Source organism: Dendropsophus ebraccatus, chromosome 7, assembly GCF_027789765.1.
Source record: "Dendropsophus ebraccatus isolate aDenEbr1 chromosome 7, aDenEbr1.pat, whole genome shotgun sequence".
Lineage (NCBI taxonomy): Eukaryota > Metazoa > Chordata > Amphibia > Anura > Hylidae > Dendropsophus > Dendropsophus ebraccatus.
The window spans coordinates 4,401,122-4,420,527 of NC_091460.1; the positions used below are offsets into that span (position 1 = coordinate 4,401,122).

The following is a 19,406-nucleotide window of genomic DNA, read 5'->3' on the forward strand; positions in this document are numbered from 1 at the left end:
TTCTGATCCTGATCGCCCCTGATCCGGGGTCGCACCATTCCCATCATGTTCTGCCGCAATCACCGCAGTCGGGTCACAGTGGCGCGATGCTCTGCACTGGAGATGGAGATCCGAAGGGGGCGGTTTCGGAGGAGCATGTTGGTTGACACCCCGCAGGTAAGTGCTGTGAAGTGTGTGCAGGTACCTGCAGCCTCAGGGGGCCACCGTCCGGGGAGGGGTGACTGCAGCGTCCGGGGAGGGGTGACTGCGGCGATCGGGGAAGGTGGTCGCAGCGATTTGTCTGTGTGTGTAGGAGTTCTGTGGACTTTAGAACAGTGTTATACAATAGAACATTAACCCCTTCCTCCCAGTAGAGACCCCTCCACTGCTGGGACAGCGTCCAGAAAGTCGTCATGTGATCCTGGGAACAATCCGGGGTCTGTGCAGGAAGCAGCGGCGCCCCCCAGGGTCTGATTCTCCCCGGTCACGGTGCATGCAGCGTACAATGACTTTCACATGACTCACAAGCATGACGTCTGCCCTACAAGACCCAGCAAGTCACTCTCCTGATAGCGCCACAGCGAGTGTATCACACAGCACAGGCTTAGATACAGCAGGCGGTATCACACGTTATAGGCTTAGATACACAGATTATCAGACAGTATCACACACATGACGTCTGCCCTACAAGACCCAGCAAGTCACTCTCCTGATAGCGCCACAGCGAGTGTATCACACAGCACAGGCTTAGATACAGCAGGCGGTATCACACGTCATAGGCTTAGATACACAGATTATCAGACAGTATCACACACATGACGTCTGCCCTACAAGACCCAGCAAGTCACTCTCCTGATAGCGCCACAGCGAGTGTATCACACAGCACAGGCTTAGATACAGCAGGCGGTATCACACGTTATAGGCTTAGATACACAGATTATCAGACAGTATCACACACATGACGTCTGCCCTACAAGACCCAGCAAGTCACTCTCCTGATAGCGCCACAGCGAGTGTATCACACAGCACAGGCTTAGATACAGCAGGCGGTATCACACGTTATAGGCTTAGATACACAGATTATCAGACAGTATCACACACATGACGTCTGCCCTACAAGACCCAGCAAGTCACTCTCCTGATAGCGCCACAGCGAGTGTATCACACAGCACAGGCTTAGATACAGCAGGCGGTATCACACGTTATAGGCTTAGATACACAGATTATCAGACAGTATCACACACATGACGTCTGCCCTACAAGACCCAGCAAGTCATTCTCCTGATAGCGCCACAGCGAGTGTATCACACAGCACAGGCTTAGATACAGCAGGCGGTATCACACGTTATAGGCTTAGATACACAGATTATCAGACAGTATCACACACATGACGTCTGCCCTACAAGACCCAGCAAGTCACTCTCCTGATAGCGCCACAGCGAGTGTATCACACAGCACAGGCTTAGATACAGCAGGCGGTATCACACGTTATAGGCTTAGATACACAGATTATCAGACAGTATCACACACATGACGTCTGCCCTACAAGACCCAGCAAGTCACTCTCCTGATAGCGCCACAGCGAGTGTATCACACAGCACAGGCTTAGATACAGCAGGCGGTATCACACGTTATAGGCTTAGATACACAGATTATCAGACAGTATCACACACATGACGTCTGCCCTACAAGACCCAGCAAGTCACTCTCCTGATAGCGCCACAGCGAGTGTATCACACAGCACAGGCTTAGATACAGCAGGCGGTATCACACGTTATAGGCTTAGATACACAGATTATCAGACAGTATCACACACATGACGTCTGCCCTACAAGACCCAGCAAGTCACTCTCCTGATAGCGCCACAGCGAGTGTATCACACAGCACAGGCTTAGATACAGCAGGCGGTATCACACGTTATAGGCTTAGATACACAGATTATCAGACAGTATCACACACATGACGTCTGCCCTACAAGACCCAGCAAGTCACTCTTCTGATAGCGCCACAGCGAGTGTATCACACAGCACAGGCTTAGATACAGCAGGTGGTATCACACATCATAGGCTTAGATACACAGATTATCAGACAGTATCACACAGCACAGGCTTAGATATGGCAGGTGGTATCACACGTCATAGGCTTAGATACACAGTTTATCAGACAGTATCACACACAACGTCTACCTTACAAGACCCAGCAAGTCACACTCCTGATAGCGCCATAGAGTGTATCACACAGCACAGGCTTAGATACAGCAGACAGTATCACACGTCGTAGGCTTAGATACACAGGTCATAAGTCAGTATCACACATATAACATGAGCCCTACACAAGACCCAACAGGTCAGGTGCCAGAAAGTGTATCATACATGACAGGTTTAGATGCGGCAGATAGTATCACATGTGATAGGATTAGATACACAACCTAGCAGACAGTATCACACATGGTAGGATTGGATACATCAGTTAAGCAGAAAGTATTGCACATTATGGGCTTAGATCTGGCTGACAGGATGCAAATAAGGAGTCAGTGTCTGTGGAGCCTCGGTTGTCTCCAAACACGGGAACAGCCGGATATCCCTGCACACATAGCAGCGTATCCTGAGCCTGTCACCAGGGGGCGCCTCCAGATGGGGAGAGCAACCCACCACCCTGAGAGATAGCCCATCCACAGACAGCCGCCCCGAGGGATCCATCCACAGACAGCCGCCCCGTGGGAATCCATCCACAGACAGCCGCCCCGGGGATCCATCCACAGACAGCCGCCCCGAGGGATCCATCCACAGACAGCCGCCCCGAGGGATCCATCCACAGACAGCCGCCCCGAGGGATCCATCCACAGACAGCCGCCCCGTGGGAATCCATCCACAGACAGCCGCCCCGGGGGATCCATCCACAGACAGCCGCCCCGAGGGATCCATCCACAGACAGCCGCCCCGAGGGATCCATCCACAGACAGCCGCCCCGGGGGATCCATCCGCAGACAGCCGCCCCGGGGGATCCATCCGCAGACAGCCGCCCCGTGGGAATCCATCCGCAGACAGCCACCCCGTGGGAATCCATCCGCAGACAGCCGCCCCGTGGGAATCCATCCGCAGACAGCCGCCCCGTGGGAATCCATCCGCAGACAGCCGCCCCGTGGGAATCCATCCACAGACAGCCGCCCCGTGGGAATCCATCCACAGACAGCCGCCCCGTGGGATGCTCACTCAAGAGTCTCCACTGATGCTCCACAAATTTAAATATGCAAAAGAGGAGTCTGAAAAAACACAGGCTTAGATACTCTGGCTTAGATACACAGGCTTAGCTACTCAGGCCAGCAGACAGTATAAATCATGATACTCAGTGTTATTCATGATAGGGTTAGATACACCCTCACATTGGGCCCTCAGCCTCTGGGCCCCATGGGAATGTATGTAGCGGAGGCGGATCCTGGCGTGGCCCCTCAGCCTCTGGGCCCCTGTAGTGATGTATGTAGTGGAGGCGGACCCTGGCGTGGCCCCTGTAGCCAGTGCTGTATCTGTGGCCGGTGTTGATTCCTATATGGTTGTTGCGGTGCCCGTCACGTAATGTGATATAATGAGGCTGATGGGTAATTGCAGGGATCAGCCTGAGGGTGGAGTCATTGTTACTAATAATACACCTGATATTTATGGCGGGGTTACTAAGAATACAGAGCGCTAATACACCTGGAGGATCATGGGAAAGATCCCACAGGAGGACTCACACACAGGCCAGAGGGATGTTACAGGATCCTATACTAACCCCCAGACACCAGGGAGGTCATATACTAACCCCCAGACACCAGGGAGGTCATATACTAACCCCCAGACACCAGGGAGGTTATATACTAACCCCCAGACACCAGGGAGGTTGTATACTAACCCTCAGACACCAGGGAGGTCATATACTAACCCCCCCAGACACCAGGGAGGTCATATACTAACCCCCCAGACACTAGGGAGGTCATATACTAACCCCCCAGACACCAGGGAGGTCATATACTAACCCCCCAGACACCAGGGAGGTCATATACTAACCCCCCCAGACACCAGGGAGGTCATATACTAACCCCCAGACACCAGGGAGGTCATATACTAACCCCCCCCCCAAAACACCAAAGTGGACATATACTAACCCCCAGACACCAGGGAAATCATATACTAACCCCCAGACACCAGGGAGGTCATATACTAACCCCCAGACACCAGGGAGGACACATACTAATCCCCCAGACACCAGGGAGGTCATATACTAACCCCCCAGACACCAAGGTGGTCATATACTAACCCCCCTGACACCAAGGAGGTCATATACTAACCCCCCAGACACCAGGGAGGTCATATACTAACCCCCCAGACACCAGGGAGGTAATATACTAACCCCCAGACACCAGGGAGGTCATATACTAACCCCCCAGATACCAGGGAGGTCATATACTAACCCCCCCAGACACCAGGGAGGTCATATACTAATCCCCAGACACCAGGGAGGTCATATACTAACCCCCCCAGACACCAGGGGGGTCATATACTAACCCCCAGACACCAGGGGGGTCATATACTAACCCCCAGACACCAGGGAGGTCATATACTAACCCCCCAGACACCAGGGAGGTCATATACTAACCCCCCCAGACACCAGGGAGGTCATACTAACCCCCAGACACCAGGGTGGTCATATACTAACCCCCCCAAACACCAGGGAGGACATATACTAACCCCCAGACACCAGGGAAATCATATACTAACCCCCCCAAACACCAGGGAGGTCATATACTAATCCCCAGACACCAGGGAGGTCATATACTAACCCCACAGACACCAGGGAGGTCATATACTAACCCCCCAGAAACCAGGGAGGTCATATACTAACCCCCAGACACCAGGGAGGTCATATACTAACCCCCAGACACCAGGGAGGTCATATACTAACCCCCCCCCCCCCCAGACACCAGGGAGGTCATATACTAACCCCCCCCCCCCAGACACCAGGGAGGTCATATACTAACCCCCCCAGACACCAGGGAGGTCATATACTAACCCCCCCAGACACCAGGGAGGTCATATACTAACCCCCCCCCAGACACCAGGGAGGTCATATACTAACCCCCCCCCCAGACACCAGGGAGGTCATATACTAACCCCCCCAGACACCAGGGAGGTCATATACTAACCCCCCCAGACACCAGGGAGGTCATATACTAACCCCCCCAGACACCAGGGAGGTCATATACTAACCCCCCCAGACACCAGGGAGGTCATATACTAACCCCCCCAGACACCAGGGAGGTCATATACTAACCCCCCAGACACCAGGGAGGTCATATACTAACCCCCCCAGACACCAGGGAGGTCATATACTAACCCCCAGACACCAGGGGGGTCATATACTAACCCCCCAGACACCAGGGAGGTCATACACTAACCCCCCCAGACACCAGGGAGGTCATATACTAACCCCCAGACACCAGGGAGGTCATATACTAACCCCCCCCAGACACCAGGGAGGTCATATACTAACCCCCCCAGACACCAGGGAGGTCATATACTAACCCCCCCAGACACCAGGGAGGTCATATACTAACCCCCCCAGACACCAGGGAGGTCATATACTAACCCCCCCAGACACCAGGGAGGTCATATACTAACCCCCCCAGACACCAGGGAGGTCATATACTAACCCCCCCAGACACCAGGGAGGTCATATACTAACCCCCCCAGACACCAGGGAGGTCATATACTAACACCCCCAGACACCAGGGAGGTCATATACTAACACCCCCAGACACCAGGGAGGTCATATACTAACCCCCCAGACATCAGGGAGGTCACATACTAACACCCCCAGACACCAGGGAGGTCATATACTAACCCCCCAGACACCAGGGAGGTCATATACTAACCCCCCCAGACACCAGGGAGGTCATATACTAACCCCCAGACACCAGGGAGGTCATATACTAACCCCCCCCAAAACACCAAAGTGGACATATACTAACCCCCAGACACCAGGGAGGTCATATACTAACCCCCAGACACCAGGGAGGACACATACTAATCCCCCAGACACCAGGGAGGTCATATACTAACCCCCCTGACACCAAGGTGGTCATATACTAACCCCCCTGACACCAAGGAGGTCATATACTAACCCCCCAGACACCAGGGAGGTCATATACTAACCCCCCAGACACCAGGGAGGTCATATACTAACCCCCAGACACCAGGGAGGTCATATACTAACCCCCCCAGATACCAGGGAGGTCATATACTAACCCCCCCCAGACACCAGGGGGGTCATATACTAACCCCCAGACACCAGGGGGGTCATATACTAACCCCCAGACACCAGGGAGGTCATATACTAACCCCCCAGACACCAGGGAGGTCATATACTAACCCCCCCAGACACCAGGGAGGTCATACTAACCCCCAGACACCAGGGTGGTCATATACTAACCCCCCCAAACACCAGGGAGGACATATACTAACCCCCAGACACCAGGGAAATCATATACTAACCCCCCCAAACACCAGGGAGGTCATATACTAACCCCACAGACACCAGGGAGGTCATATACTAATCCCCAGACACCAGGGAGGTCATATACTAACCCCACAGACACCAGGGAGGTCATATACTAACCCCCCAGAAACCAGGGAGGTCATATACTAACCCCCAGACACCAGGGAGGTCATATACTAACCCCCCAGACACCAGGGAGGTCATATACTAACCCCCCCCCCCCAGACACCAGGGAGGTCATATACTAACCCCCCCAGACACCAGGGAGGTCATATACTAACCCCCCCAGACACCAGGGAGGTCATATACTAACCCCCCCCCAGACACCAGGGAGGTCATATACTAACCCCCCAGACACCAGGGAGGTCATATACTAACCCCCCCAGACACCAGGGAGGTCATATACTAACCCCCAGACACCAGGGGGGTCATATACTAACCCCCCAGACACCAGGGAGGTCATATACTAACCCCCCCAGACACCAGGGAGGTCATATACTAACCCCCCCAGACACCAGGGAGGTCATATACTAACCCCCCCAGACACCAGGGAGGTCATATACTAACACCCCCAGACACCAGGGAGGTCATATACTAACACCCCCAGACACCAGGGAGGTCATATACTAACACCCCCAGACACCAGGGAGGTCATATACTAACACCCCCAGACACCAGGGAGGTCACATACTAACACCCCCAGACACCAGGGAGGTCATATACTAACCCCCCCCCCCCCCCCCCAGACACCAGGGAGGTCATATACTAACACCCCCTGACACCAGGGAGGTCATATACTAACCCCCCCAGACACCAGGGAGGTCATATACTAACCCCCCCAGACACCAGGGAGGTCATATACTAACCCCCCCAGACACCAGGGAGGTCATATACTAACCCCCCCCCCCCCCCAAACACCAGGGAGGTCATATACTAACCCCCAGACACCAGGGAGGTCATATACTAACCCCCCCAGACACCAGGGAGGTCATATACTAACCCCCCCAGACACCAGGGAGGTCATATACTAACCCCCCCAGACACCAGGGAGGTCATATACTAACCCCCCCCCCCCCCCCCCCAAACACCAGGGAGGTCATATACTAACCCCCAGACACCAGGGAGGTCATATACTAACCCCCCTAAACACCAGGGAGGTTGCTGTCAGGCTGGGGGTCCATAGGTCGCCCTGTTGCTGGGGGTCTCCCTGGTGCCGGGCTCTGGCTTTTGTCAGGCTGGGGGTCTCTGTGGTGCCGGGCTCTGGTCGCTGTCAGGCTAGGGGTCTCCCTTGTGCCGGGCTCTGGTCACTGTGAGGCTGGGGGTCTCCCTGGTGCCGGGCTCCGGTCGCTGTGAGGCTGGGGGTCTCCCTGGTGCTGGGCTCCGGTCGCTGTGAGGCTGGGGGTCTCCCTGGTGCCGGTCTCCGGTCGCTGTCAGGCTGGGGGTCTCCCTGGTGCCGATCTCCGGTCTCTGTCAGGCTGGGGGTCTCTGTGGTGCTGGGCTCCGGTCGCTGTGAGGCTGGGGGTCTCCCTGGTGCCGGGATCCGGTCGCTGTGAGGCTGGGGGTCTCCCTGGTGCCGGGATCCGGTCGCTGTGAGGCTGGGGGTCTCCCTGGTGCCGGGCTCCGGTCGCTGTGAGGCTGGGGGTCTCCCTGGTGCCGGGCTCCGGTCGCTGTGAGGCTGGGGGTCTCCCTGGTGCCGGGCTCCGGTCGCTGTGAGGCTGGGGGTCTCCCTGGTGCCGGGCTCCGGTCGCTGTGAGGCTGGGGGTCTCCCTGGTGCCGGGCTCCGGTCGCTGTGAGGCTGGGGGTCTCCCTGGTGCCGGGCTCCGGTCGCTGTGAGGCTGGGGGTCTCCCTGGTGCTGGGCTCCGGTCGCTGTGAGGCTGGGGGTCTCCCGGGTGCTGGGCTCCGGTCGCTGTGAGGCTGGGGGTCTCCCTGGTGCGGGGCTCCGGTCGCTGTGAGGCTGGGGGTCTCCCTGGTGCCGGGCTCCGGTCGCTGTGAGGCTGGGGGTCTCCCTGGTGCCGGGCTCCGGTCGCTGTGAGGCTGGGGGTCTCCCTGGTGCCGGGCTCCGGTCGCTGTGAGGCTGGGGGTCTCCCTGGTGCCGGTCTCCGGTCGCTGTGAGGCTGGGGGTCTCCCTGGTGCCGGTCTCCGGTCGCTGTGAGGCTGGGGGTCTCCCTGGTGCTGGGCTCCGGTCGCTGTGAGGCTGGGGGTCTATGCTTCGCCCCTTCCCACATGTTCTGCTCGGTGCTGTACTGCGCTTATGACTTATGAATACAGTATGGCAGGGTTAGTAGTAGCTGAGGTGTTACCATGGTAACGCCAGATCTGTCATACAGCCATAGATGATGGGGCAGATGAGACGGTACACCCCAGGCTGTAGTGCAGTAAAGCAGCGTCTGCCCTGACATGTGATTCCCGTCTCCTCACAATGCGCCATTCATGTGGCCGCTCCTTCTCCGGGAGATTCCAGATAAGACTCCTCCAGTCCCTGCTTGTCTGCCCCATAGTGGTGGCGGGACCTGCCCAGCCTGTATACTGACAGTCAGCGCCCTCCCTCTACCTCTGTATATACTGACAGTCAGCGCCCTCCCTCTACCTCTGTATATACTGACAGTCAGCGCCTTCCCTCTACCGCTGTATATACTGACAGTCATCGCCTTCCCTCTACCTCTGTATATACTGACAGTCAGCGCCCTCCCTCTACCACTGTATATACTCACAGTCAAGCCCTCCCTCTACCATTGTATATACTGACAGTCAGCGCCCTCCCTCTACCTCTGTATATACTGACAGTCAGTGCCTTCCCTCTACCGCTGTATATACTGACAGTCATCGCCTTCCCTCTACCTCTGTATATACTCACAGTCAGCGCCCTCTATCTATTTCTGTATATACTGACAGTCAGCGCCCTCCCTCTACCTCTGTATATACTCACAGTCAGCGCCCTCTATCTATTTCTGTATATACTGACAGTCAGCGCCCTCCCTCTACCTCTGTATATACTCACAGTCAAGCCCTCCCTCTACCTCTGTATATACCGACAGTCATCGCCTTCCCTCTACCGCTGTATATACTGACAGTCAGCGCCCTCCCTCTACCTCTGTATATACTGACAGTCAGCGCCCTCCCTCTACCTCTGTATATACTGACAGTCAGCGCCCTCCCTCTACCTCTGTATATACTGACAGTCAGCGCCCTCCCTCTACCTCTGTATATACTGACAGTCAGCGCCCTCCCTCTACCTCTGTATATACTCACAGTCAAGCCCTCCCTCTACCTCTGTATATACTGACAGTCAGCGCCTTCCCTCTACCGCTGTATATACTGACAGTCAGCGCCCTCCCTCTACCTCTGTATATACTGACAGTCAGCGCCTTCCCTCTATCCTGTGTATATACTGACAGTCAGCGCCTTCCCTCTACCTCTGTGTATACTGACAGTCAGCGCCCTCTATCTACCTCTGTATATACTGACAGTCAGCGCCTTCCCTCTACCTCTGTATATACTGACAGTCAGCGCCTTCCCTCTACCTCTGTATATACTGACAGTCAGCGCCTTCCCTCTACCTCTGTATATACTGACAGTCAGCGCCCTCTATCTACCTCTGTATATACTGACAGTCAGCGCCCTCCCTCTATCCTGTGTATATACTGACAGTCAGCGCCCTCCCTCTACCTCTGTATATACTGACAGTCAGCGCCCTCCCTCTACCTCTGTATATACTGACAGTCAGCGCCTTCCCTCTACCTCTGTATATACTGACAGTCAGCGCCTTCCCTCTACCTCTGTATATACCGACAGTCAGCGCCCTCCCTCTACCTCTGTATATACTGACAGTCAGCACCTTCCCTCTACCTCTGTATATACCGACAGTCAGCGCCCTCCCTCTACCTCTGTATATACTCACAGTCAGCGCCTTCCATCCGTCCCTCCGTCCTTCCTTCCCTCCTTTTTCCCTTCCTTCTTTCCTTCCTTCCTTGTATATATGCAACTTTTTTATCACTTTTTATAAAAAATTTTAAAAAATGTAATTTGACCAAAATTCTGCAGTTTTGCGCCTTGCCGTAACTTAGTACTTGCACCGTTTACCGTGTGAGATCAGGAATAGGATTGTTTAATAGTTCAGGCGATTCCACGTGCGGCCGGAACAAATAGAATGATTTGTGTATTATTTATAGGGAGGGGGGTGAAACAGTAACTAGAAGTCAGTGGTGTAAGCAGACAGCTGGAGCTCTGCCTCCCTCTAGTGGTGGCAGCTGGACATGGCATGTGTCTCCTGTCTAAAACTGGACTAATGGCCGATTACACAAAAAGATTACTGGCCTTATTTAGCCGATTAGATGCCGTTCAAGCCGACAATCGTTTAGTGTATTAGCACATGTTGAAAGATCACGATTTGTGTAGCGATGGTCACTCCATGTAATAGGAGTGGTGGCAGCAGACCGCCACTGACTTAAATGGGCAGCCTGAATGATCTAAGGATCGTCAAGGCAAGCCCTTCGTGTGATCCATGTGTGATGTCATGGTGATCAGTGTGTGATGTCATGGTGATCTATGTGTGATATAATGATTATGTACAGGGGGATAATAAGTATCTGATACGCTGCCGACCACCTACACAGAATTGGGAGGGGGGGTTATATTTATGGTCGGTAACGTCAGCTGTGAATCTATAGAACATTCTGGATAATTACATTGTAGGAGTTATAATTATTCACTTTTTTATTACATGAAATAAGAATCTGATACAATAATAAATCAAGTTTTCATTTGGTGCAGAAATGATGGGGGGGTGAAGGGGTGATGAGTATGATGGGGGCAGTGTCCCCCCCATTGCATCGGCACGTATTCGGCACCATCCCGGAGGTCGGCACCATTCTTGGAGGTTGATGGCTCTTCTGTGAGTGCGGATGCAGTTCTGTCACAGAAGACTTCCAAGGGGAAGATGGTCACATTTGGCGTCTTTTCTGAGCTCTTTTCCCTGGCCGAAAAGGAGATAGTCGGAGATAGAGAACTGCTGGCCATCATGCTCGCCCTGGAAGAATGGCACTGCTAGAGGGATCATCTCATGATCATCTACACAGAGGCCACAAGAACCTGATCCACCTACAGACCGTCCAATGTCTGAACCCACGTGAAGCCAGATGGGCGCTCTTCTTCCCCCGCTTCAATTCCCAGCTACATCTTTAGTCTGAAGATAAAAATGTCAGAGCTGATGCGTTCTTGTGGTTTTATGATCATTCGGAGGAGACACAATATAATAACGAACCCCAAAGACATCCGTGCCATCTGCAAATCAAAGATGGATCCTTTCCCTGAGGGCACAGCTCTAAGTAAGATGGTCAGCTGGAGGCCCAAGACACTAGACTTGGTAACCTGGCACTGTTGGTGGCCTACCCTTGTCAAGGGTGTTAGGACCATGTCTCTGTATGTATCAGCTGTGCCCAGAACAAGGTCCTCAGAAACAGACCCGCTGGGCTCCTGCAGCCATCACCAACCCCAGAGTCTTCCTGGATACATATAGCCATGGACTATCTACTGGCTGTACTCTTCTTACTCTGTTATTATTTATTTTTTAAAGCGCCCTTATTCCCGAGCGCTGTACAAGTGATAAGGGAGGAGGTTAGATGGAAGGCCGGAGAGGAGGAGGTTAGATGAAAGGCCGGAGAGGAGGAGGTTAGATGGAAGGCCGGAGAGGAGGAGGTTAGATGGAAGGCCGGAGAGGAGGAGGTTAGATGGAAGGCCGGAGAGGAGGAGGTTAGATGGAAGGCCGGAGAGGAGGAGGTTAGATGGAAGGCCGGAGAGGAGGAGGTTAGATGGAAGGCCGGAGAGGAGGAGGTTAGATGGAAGGCCGGAGAGGAGGAGGTTAGATGGAAGGCCGGAGAGGAGGAGGTTAGATGGAAGGCCGGAGAGGAGGAGGTTAGATGGAAGGCCGGAGAGGAGGAGGTTAGATGGAAGGCCGGAGAGGAGGAGGTTAGATGGAAGGCCGGAGAGGAGGAGGTTAGATGGAAGGCCGGAGAGGAGGAGGTTAGATGGAAGGCCGGAGAGGAGGAGGTTAGATGGAAGGCCGGAGAGGAGGAGGTTAGATGGAAGGCCGGAGAGGAGGAGGTTAGATGGAAGGCCGGAGAGGAGGAGGTTAGATGGAAGGCCGGAGAGGAGGAGGTTAGATGGAAGGCCGGAGAGGAGGAGGTTAGATGGAAGGCCGGAGAGGAGGAGGTTAGATGGAAGGCCGGAGAGGAGGAGGTTAGATAAGATGGAAGGCCGGAGAGGAGGAGGTTAGATAAGATGGAAGGCCAGAGAGGAGGAGGTTGTATGGAAGGCCGGAGAGGAGGAAGTTGGATGGAAGTGTGGTGACCCCCGGTGTGGAGGTACGGCCGGTCATTTGTCAGATGGTAAAGTGTGACGCCAGTTCTATGGTGGTTGGCCCAGATGTAGCCGGGCCCATTGATGTCATGTTGTAATGCCAGTGCCGGTTGGGCACACAGGTATGGTGGCACATCTGCTTTTATTTTAACGGGCTGGCTATACCTTGTTCCCCTGTGGTCAGTGACCTGCCGAGTTGTTGCAGGGTCCCTTGGGTACTTATCTCGGTGGTCCAGAGTGGAGCAGTGACCCTCCCGGAATATTGGTACTGCCACCTACAGAAAGGGGAGATGACCCAAGGAGTGTGTGTGTGCTGTGTTGGTGCTTGATGAGGAATCACAGAGTCTCTTTATCATAATAAAATCTGGTTTACTCTGAAGATACTTGTATGCAGCAGGTTATACAGCTTTGCATTGATATAAGACTTTGTACTTAAAGGGGTATTCCCCCCCCCAAATTTTTTTGCATTAATACGTTGCCCACCCGTAGCTTTCCATCTTTCCAATATAAAGTTACTATGGATTCTGCACAGTTTTGCTGTTATCTAGGTGCACTCACCCCCACAGAATGCAGAGAATCCCTGCTCCTGGCCCCGACCCTCCGAGACGGCATCACGTGTCTTCAGTCTCATCAATGGGCCGGATTAGGCTTCTAACCCAGCACACTGAAGTGAGGGAGGACACTGACAGCTGCTGTTCTGTGTCTTCCGTCTCCCTCCCCCCAGGTCAATTTTGTGCCCCCCGACCTCTGAGCTCACCTGTGGCCCACACAAGCAGTCCCGGTGATTGAGTCATCCCCCCCCCCCCCCCCCGGGACTCAGCGGCACCCAGCAGCCAGCCGACATCCCCGATTCTCCTCCCCCCCCCCCCTCCCCGGGACTCAGCGGCACCCAGCAGCCAGCCGACATCCCCGATCCCCCCCACCCCCACTCACAAACAGAAGCTGCGCCCGCTCACCCCCCAGCATACCCCCCCCCGGGATGACACTTGCGGCTCACCCACCCAGCAGCGGCACCCGCCCCTCCGCCAGACTCAAAAGCAGCAGCAGAGGCGGTGACACCCGCTCCCCTAGGTGTCGGGAGAGGAGCTGCTGGGACCGGCGGACAGGTGAGGTACTGGTTTGTTGTTTTTCAAGTCGGGTCACACTATATGGGGGCATTGGCTACTATGTGGGGCACTATATGGGGGCATTGGCTACTATGTGGGGCATATATGGGGGCATTGGCTACTATGTGGGCACTATATGGAGGCATTGGCTACTATGTGGGCACTATATGGGGGCATTGGTTACTATGTGGGGCACTATATGGGGGATTGGATACTATATGGGGCACTATATGGGGGAATTGGCTACTATGTGGGTACTATATGGGGGCATTGGCTACTATGTGGGGCACTATATGGGGGCATTGGCTACTATGTGGGGCACTATATGGGGGCATTGGCTACTATGTGGGTACTATATGGGGGCATTGGCTACTATGTGGCCACTATACGGGGGGATTGGATACTATGTGGCTATGGGCGTGGCTATGGAGGGTCGCTATAGGGGCGTGGCTATGGGGACTGCGGCGCGCATGTCCCTCTTTGCAAAAGTTGGGAGGTATGGCGGTGGCGGCGGCATCTGCTCACCCTCCCAGGGCGACACCTGCTCCCCCCGAGGACTCACAAACGTGGCTGCGGCGGCACTCGCCTCTCCCCCCCCCCCCCTCCCGGGGAATCACAAGCAGAGGCAGTCCCCTGCCCCCCGGTACACACCAGCAGCGGCTGCGGCACTCGCTCACCCCCCCCCCCCCGGGAATCACCAGCAGCGGCGGCAGTCCCCTGCCCCCATACTCACCAGCAGCAGCATTCAACCACACTGTACCAATCTCTGTGTGTGCCATCTGCTTCCATTTGTTACTGCACTCATTCAGCTCTGCTATATCGCTCACTCGGCTCTGCTATATCGCTCACTCGGCTCTGCTATATCGCTCACTCGGCTCTGCTATATCGCTCACTCGGCTCTGCTATATCGCTCACTCGGCTCTGCTATATCGCTAGCAGCTCACTCAACTCTGCAATATCTTGCATTGCATTATGGGAGATGTAGTTTTCTGGCCGGCCCCATATTGGATATAGTTCAGCTTTTTAAAAAACTTGTAACTATGGAACGGAAGCAGCTAGAAAGACGGGAGATGGCTCAAATTTCTCAGGGGGACTTGGTGAGTAAGACAAGCTAGGTTTGGGAGCATTTCATTTTTTCAGCTCTTGGGGGGGAATACCCCTTTAATAAGACACTTGATAGTTCAGGATCCAGATCTGTAGTGAGAGGATACGGAGCGATACAGTGGTGCTGACTGGGTTGCGTGCTGAGAGTAGGCACTGAGAGTAGTACTGTGCTCTGCCAGGATGTCAGCGGTAGAAATAGAAGAATACTTGAGAAGAGAGAGAATACATGTGCCCGTGTTTTGACTTTGGTCTTTGCACCACCTATTTGTACCGGTCTTAGTCGGTGACACAAGCCCCAGACCTTGTTACCTGCGATGAGCGGAATGCTGAGGGTTCCCTGCTTACTCCTGCGCTACAAGATAGAGTTCATAGGCTTCTAGCAACTTTGCTCTATCCGGATCAGTTCCTAGCCTTGCTTTGTGGATACTGTCCTGCACTGTGTCTCCCCTTGTCCGCAGCGTGGGTTGAGATGTTCTCTGAGCAGGGGCAAGTGGTGGAATCCGCAGCGGGATAGTGTGCATATACCCTAATGTTTCACATTCATCTCAAGGGGACAGAGTCTGTCTATTGTTGTCTATGTCCATGAGACTTGCGGTAAAGCATGTAACTAAATGATGTAAAATACAGCTCAGGCAAGATGGCCGCTCCCATAACAATGTAAACCCAGTCAAATAAAAAAAAAAAAAAACTACAGTCAGAAAATAGGAACAGATTAGAATAAAACAACAAGTTTTAGTATCTGACTCCAATCAGGAAAAGAAAATGTAGGTGACACCTTCTCTTTGATGAGATGGGAGCCATACCCCCCCATTACTCCATATACATATACATTCCTCTTACCCCCTGTATCCCCCTCCATATACATATACATTCCTCTTACCCCCTGTATCCCCCCCATTACTCCATATACCTTCCCCTTACCCCCTGTATCCCCCCCATTACTCCATATACCTTCCTCATACCCCCTGTATCCCCCCCCCCCATTACTTCATATAACTTCCTCATACCCCCTGTATACCCCCCCATTACTCCATATACCTTCCTCTTACCCCCTGTATCCCCCCATTACTCCATATACCTTCCTCTTACCCCCTGTATCCCCCCCATTACTCCATATACCTTCCCCTTACCCCCTGTATACCCCCCCATTACTTCATATACCTTCCTCATACCCCCTGTATACCCCCCCCCCATTACTTCATATAACTTCCTCATACCCCCTGTATACCCCCCCATTACTCCATATACCTTCCTCTTACCCCCTGTATCCCCCCATTACTCCATATACCTTCCTCTTACCCCCTGTATCCCCCCATTACTTCATATACCTTCCTCATGACCCCTGTATCCCCCCATTACTCCATATACCTTCCTCTTACCCCCTGTACCCCCCATTACTCCATATACCTTCCTCTTACCCCCTGTATCCCCCTCATTACTCCATATACCTTCCTCTTACCCCCTGTACCCCCCATTACTCCATATACCTTCCTCTTACCCCCTGTATCCCCCCCATTACTCCATATACCTTCCTCTTACCCCATGTATCCCCCCCATTACTCCATATACCTTCCTCATACCCCCTGTATACCCCCCCATTACTCCATATACCTTACTCTTACCCCCTGTATCCCCCCATTACTTCATATACCTTCCTCATACCCCCTGTATACCCCCCCATTATTTCATATACCTTCCTCTTACCCCCTGTATCCCCCCATTACTCCATATACATATACCTTCCTCTTACCCCCTGTATCCCCCCATTACTCCATATACCTTCCTCTTACCCCCTGTATCCCCCATTACTCCATATACCTTCCTCTTACCCCCTGTATCCCCCCATTACTCCATATACCTTCCTCTTACCCCATGTATCCCCCCCATTACTCCATATACCTTCCTCTTACCCCCTGTATCCCCCCATTACTCCATATACCTTCCTCTTACCCCCTGTATCCCCCATTACTCCATATACATTTTTTACCCCCTGTATCCCCCATTACTCCATATACATATACCTTCCTCTAACCCCCTGTATCCCCCCCATTACTCCATATACCTTCCTCATACCCCCTGTATACCCCCCCATTACTCCATATACCTTCCTCTTACCCCCTGTATCCCCCCATTACTCCATATACCTTCCTCATACCCCCTGTATACCCCCCATTACTCCATATACCTTCCTCTTACTCCCTGTATCCCCCCATTACTCCATATACCTTCCTCTTACCCCCTGTATCCCCCCATTACTCCATATACCTTCCTCTTACCCCCTGTATCCCCCCATTACTCCATATACCTTCCTCTTACCCCCTGTATCCCCCCATTACTCCATATACCTTCCTCATACCCCCTGTATACCCCCCATTACTCCATATACCTTCCTCTTACCCCCTGTATCCCCCCATTACTCCATATACCTTCCTCTTACCCCCTGTATACCCCCCATTACTCCATATACCTTCCTCTTACCCCCTGTACCCCCCATTACTCCATATACCTTCCTCTTACCCCCTGTATCCCCCATTACTCCATATACCTTCCTCTTACCCCCTGTATCGCCCCATTACTCCATATACATATACCTTCCCCTTACCCCCTGTATCCCCCCATTACTCCATATACCTTCCTCTTACCCCCTGTATACCCCCCCCCCATTACTCCATATACATTTGTTACCCCCTGTATCCCCTCCATTACTCCATAATTCTTTCTCTTACCCCCTGTGTATCTCCCATTACTCCATATACCTTCCTCTTACCCCCTGTATCCCCCCCATTACTCCATATACCTTCCTCTTACCCCCTGTATCCCCCCCATTACTCCATATACCTTCCTCTTACCCCCTGTATCCCCCCCATTACTCCATATACCTTCCTCTTACCCCCTGTATCCCCCCATTACTTCATATACCTTCCTCTTACCCCCTGTATCCCCCCCATTACTCCATATACCTTCCTCTTACCCCCTGTATCCCCCCCATTACTCCATATACCTTCCTCTTACCCCCTGTATCCCCCCATTACTCCATATACCTTCCTCTTACCCCCTGTATCCCCCCCATTACTCCATATACCTTCCTCTTACCCCCTGTATCCCCCCCATTACTCCATATACCTTCCTCTTACCCCCTGTATCCCCCCATTACTCCATATACCTTCCTCTTACCCCCTGTATCCCCCCATTACTTCATATACCTTCCTCTTACCCCCTGTATCCCCCCCATTACTCCATATACCTTCCTCTTACCCCCTGTATGCCCTCCCTCCCGTTTCTGTGTATACCGGGTATATACCCACAGCGTATAAGATGTGGTGTGTGTGGTGTTTGCAGGGTTAATGTTTTGGGGGAGGGGAGGCTGGTGATGAATGGAGGTCTTTGAGCAGGAGGGACAGGCAGGAGGCGGAAGGAAAGTGCTGGAGAGGAAGGAGAGAAGGAGAAGGACGTGGACACAGAGGCAGCAGCCAGCGGGACCTTATATGTGTGTATACAGGGGAGACCCCCAGACCCTGCACCCCAATACTGCCTGCACCCCCCTCCCCCAGTCCGCCTCCCCAGGACCTCTTATTATAACACTCTCTGAGCCCGGTATATCCCTGTATATAACACTATAATATCCTCTGCCCGGTATATCCCTGTATATAATATCCTCTGCCCGGTATATCCCTGTATATAATATCCTCTGCCTGGTATATCCCTGTATATAACACTATAATATCCTCTGCCCGGTATATCCCTGTATATAACACTATAATATCCTCTGCCCGGTATATACCTGTATATAATATCCTCTGCCCAGTATATTCCTGTATATAATATCCTCTGCCCAGTATATCCCTGTATATAACACTATAATATCCTCTGCCCGGTATATCCCTGTATATAACACTATAATATCCTCTGCCCAGTATATCCCTGTATATAACACTATAATATCCTCTGCCCGGTATATCCCTGTATATAATATCCTCTGCCCGGTATATCCCTGTATATAATATCCTCTGCCCGGTATATCCCTGTATATAATATCCTCTGCCTGGTATATCCCTGTATATAACACTATAATATCCTCTGCCCGGTATATCCCTGTATATAATATCCTCTGCCCGGTATATCCCTGTATATAATATCCTCTGCCCGGTATATCCCTGTATATAACACTATAATATCCTCTGCCCGGTATATCCCTGTATATAACATCCTCTGCCCGGTATATCCCTGTATATAACACTATAATATCCTCTGCCCGGTATATCCCTGTATATAATATCCTCTGCTCGGTATATCCCTGTATATAATATCCTCTGCCCGATATATCCCTGTAT

At 52.9% G+C, this 19,406-nt stretch overlaps 1 protein-coding gene across 5 annotated transcripts in view; it reads left to right on the plus strand.

Annotated features, from left to right (window-relative positions):
- The window catches only part of RTKN (rhotekin), a 64,185-nt gene continuing 44,779 nt past the window's right edge, over positions 1-19,406 (plus strand). For 3 of the 5 annotated variants that reach the window (XR_011363905.1, XM_069977068.1, XM_069977073.1), the window contains exon 1: positions 18,496-18,562. Coding sequence is in view for 2 of the 5 variants with exons in the window: in XM_069977069.1 (XP_069833170.1) it covers positions 46-156 (111 nt within the window). In the remaining 3 variants the exon portion in view is untranslated. Of the gene's footprint in view, positions 157-18,495; positions 18,563-19,406 lie in introns of those variants that run through there. The other 2 variants (XM_069977069.1, XM_069977074.1) reach the window with 1 other exon arrangement.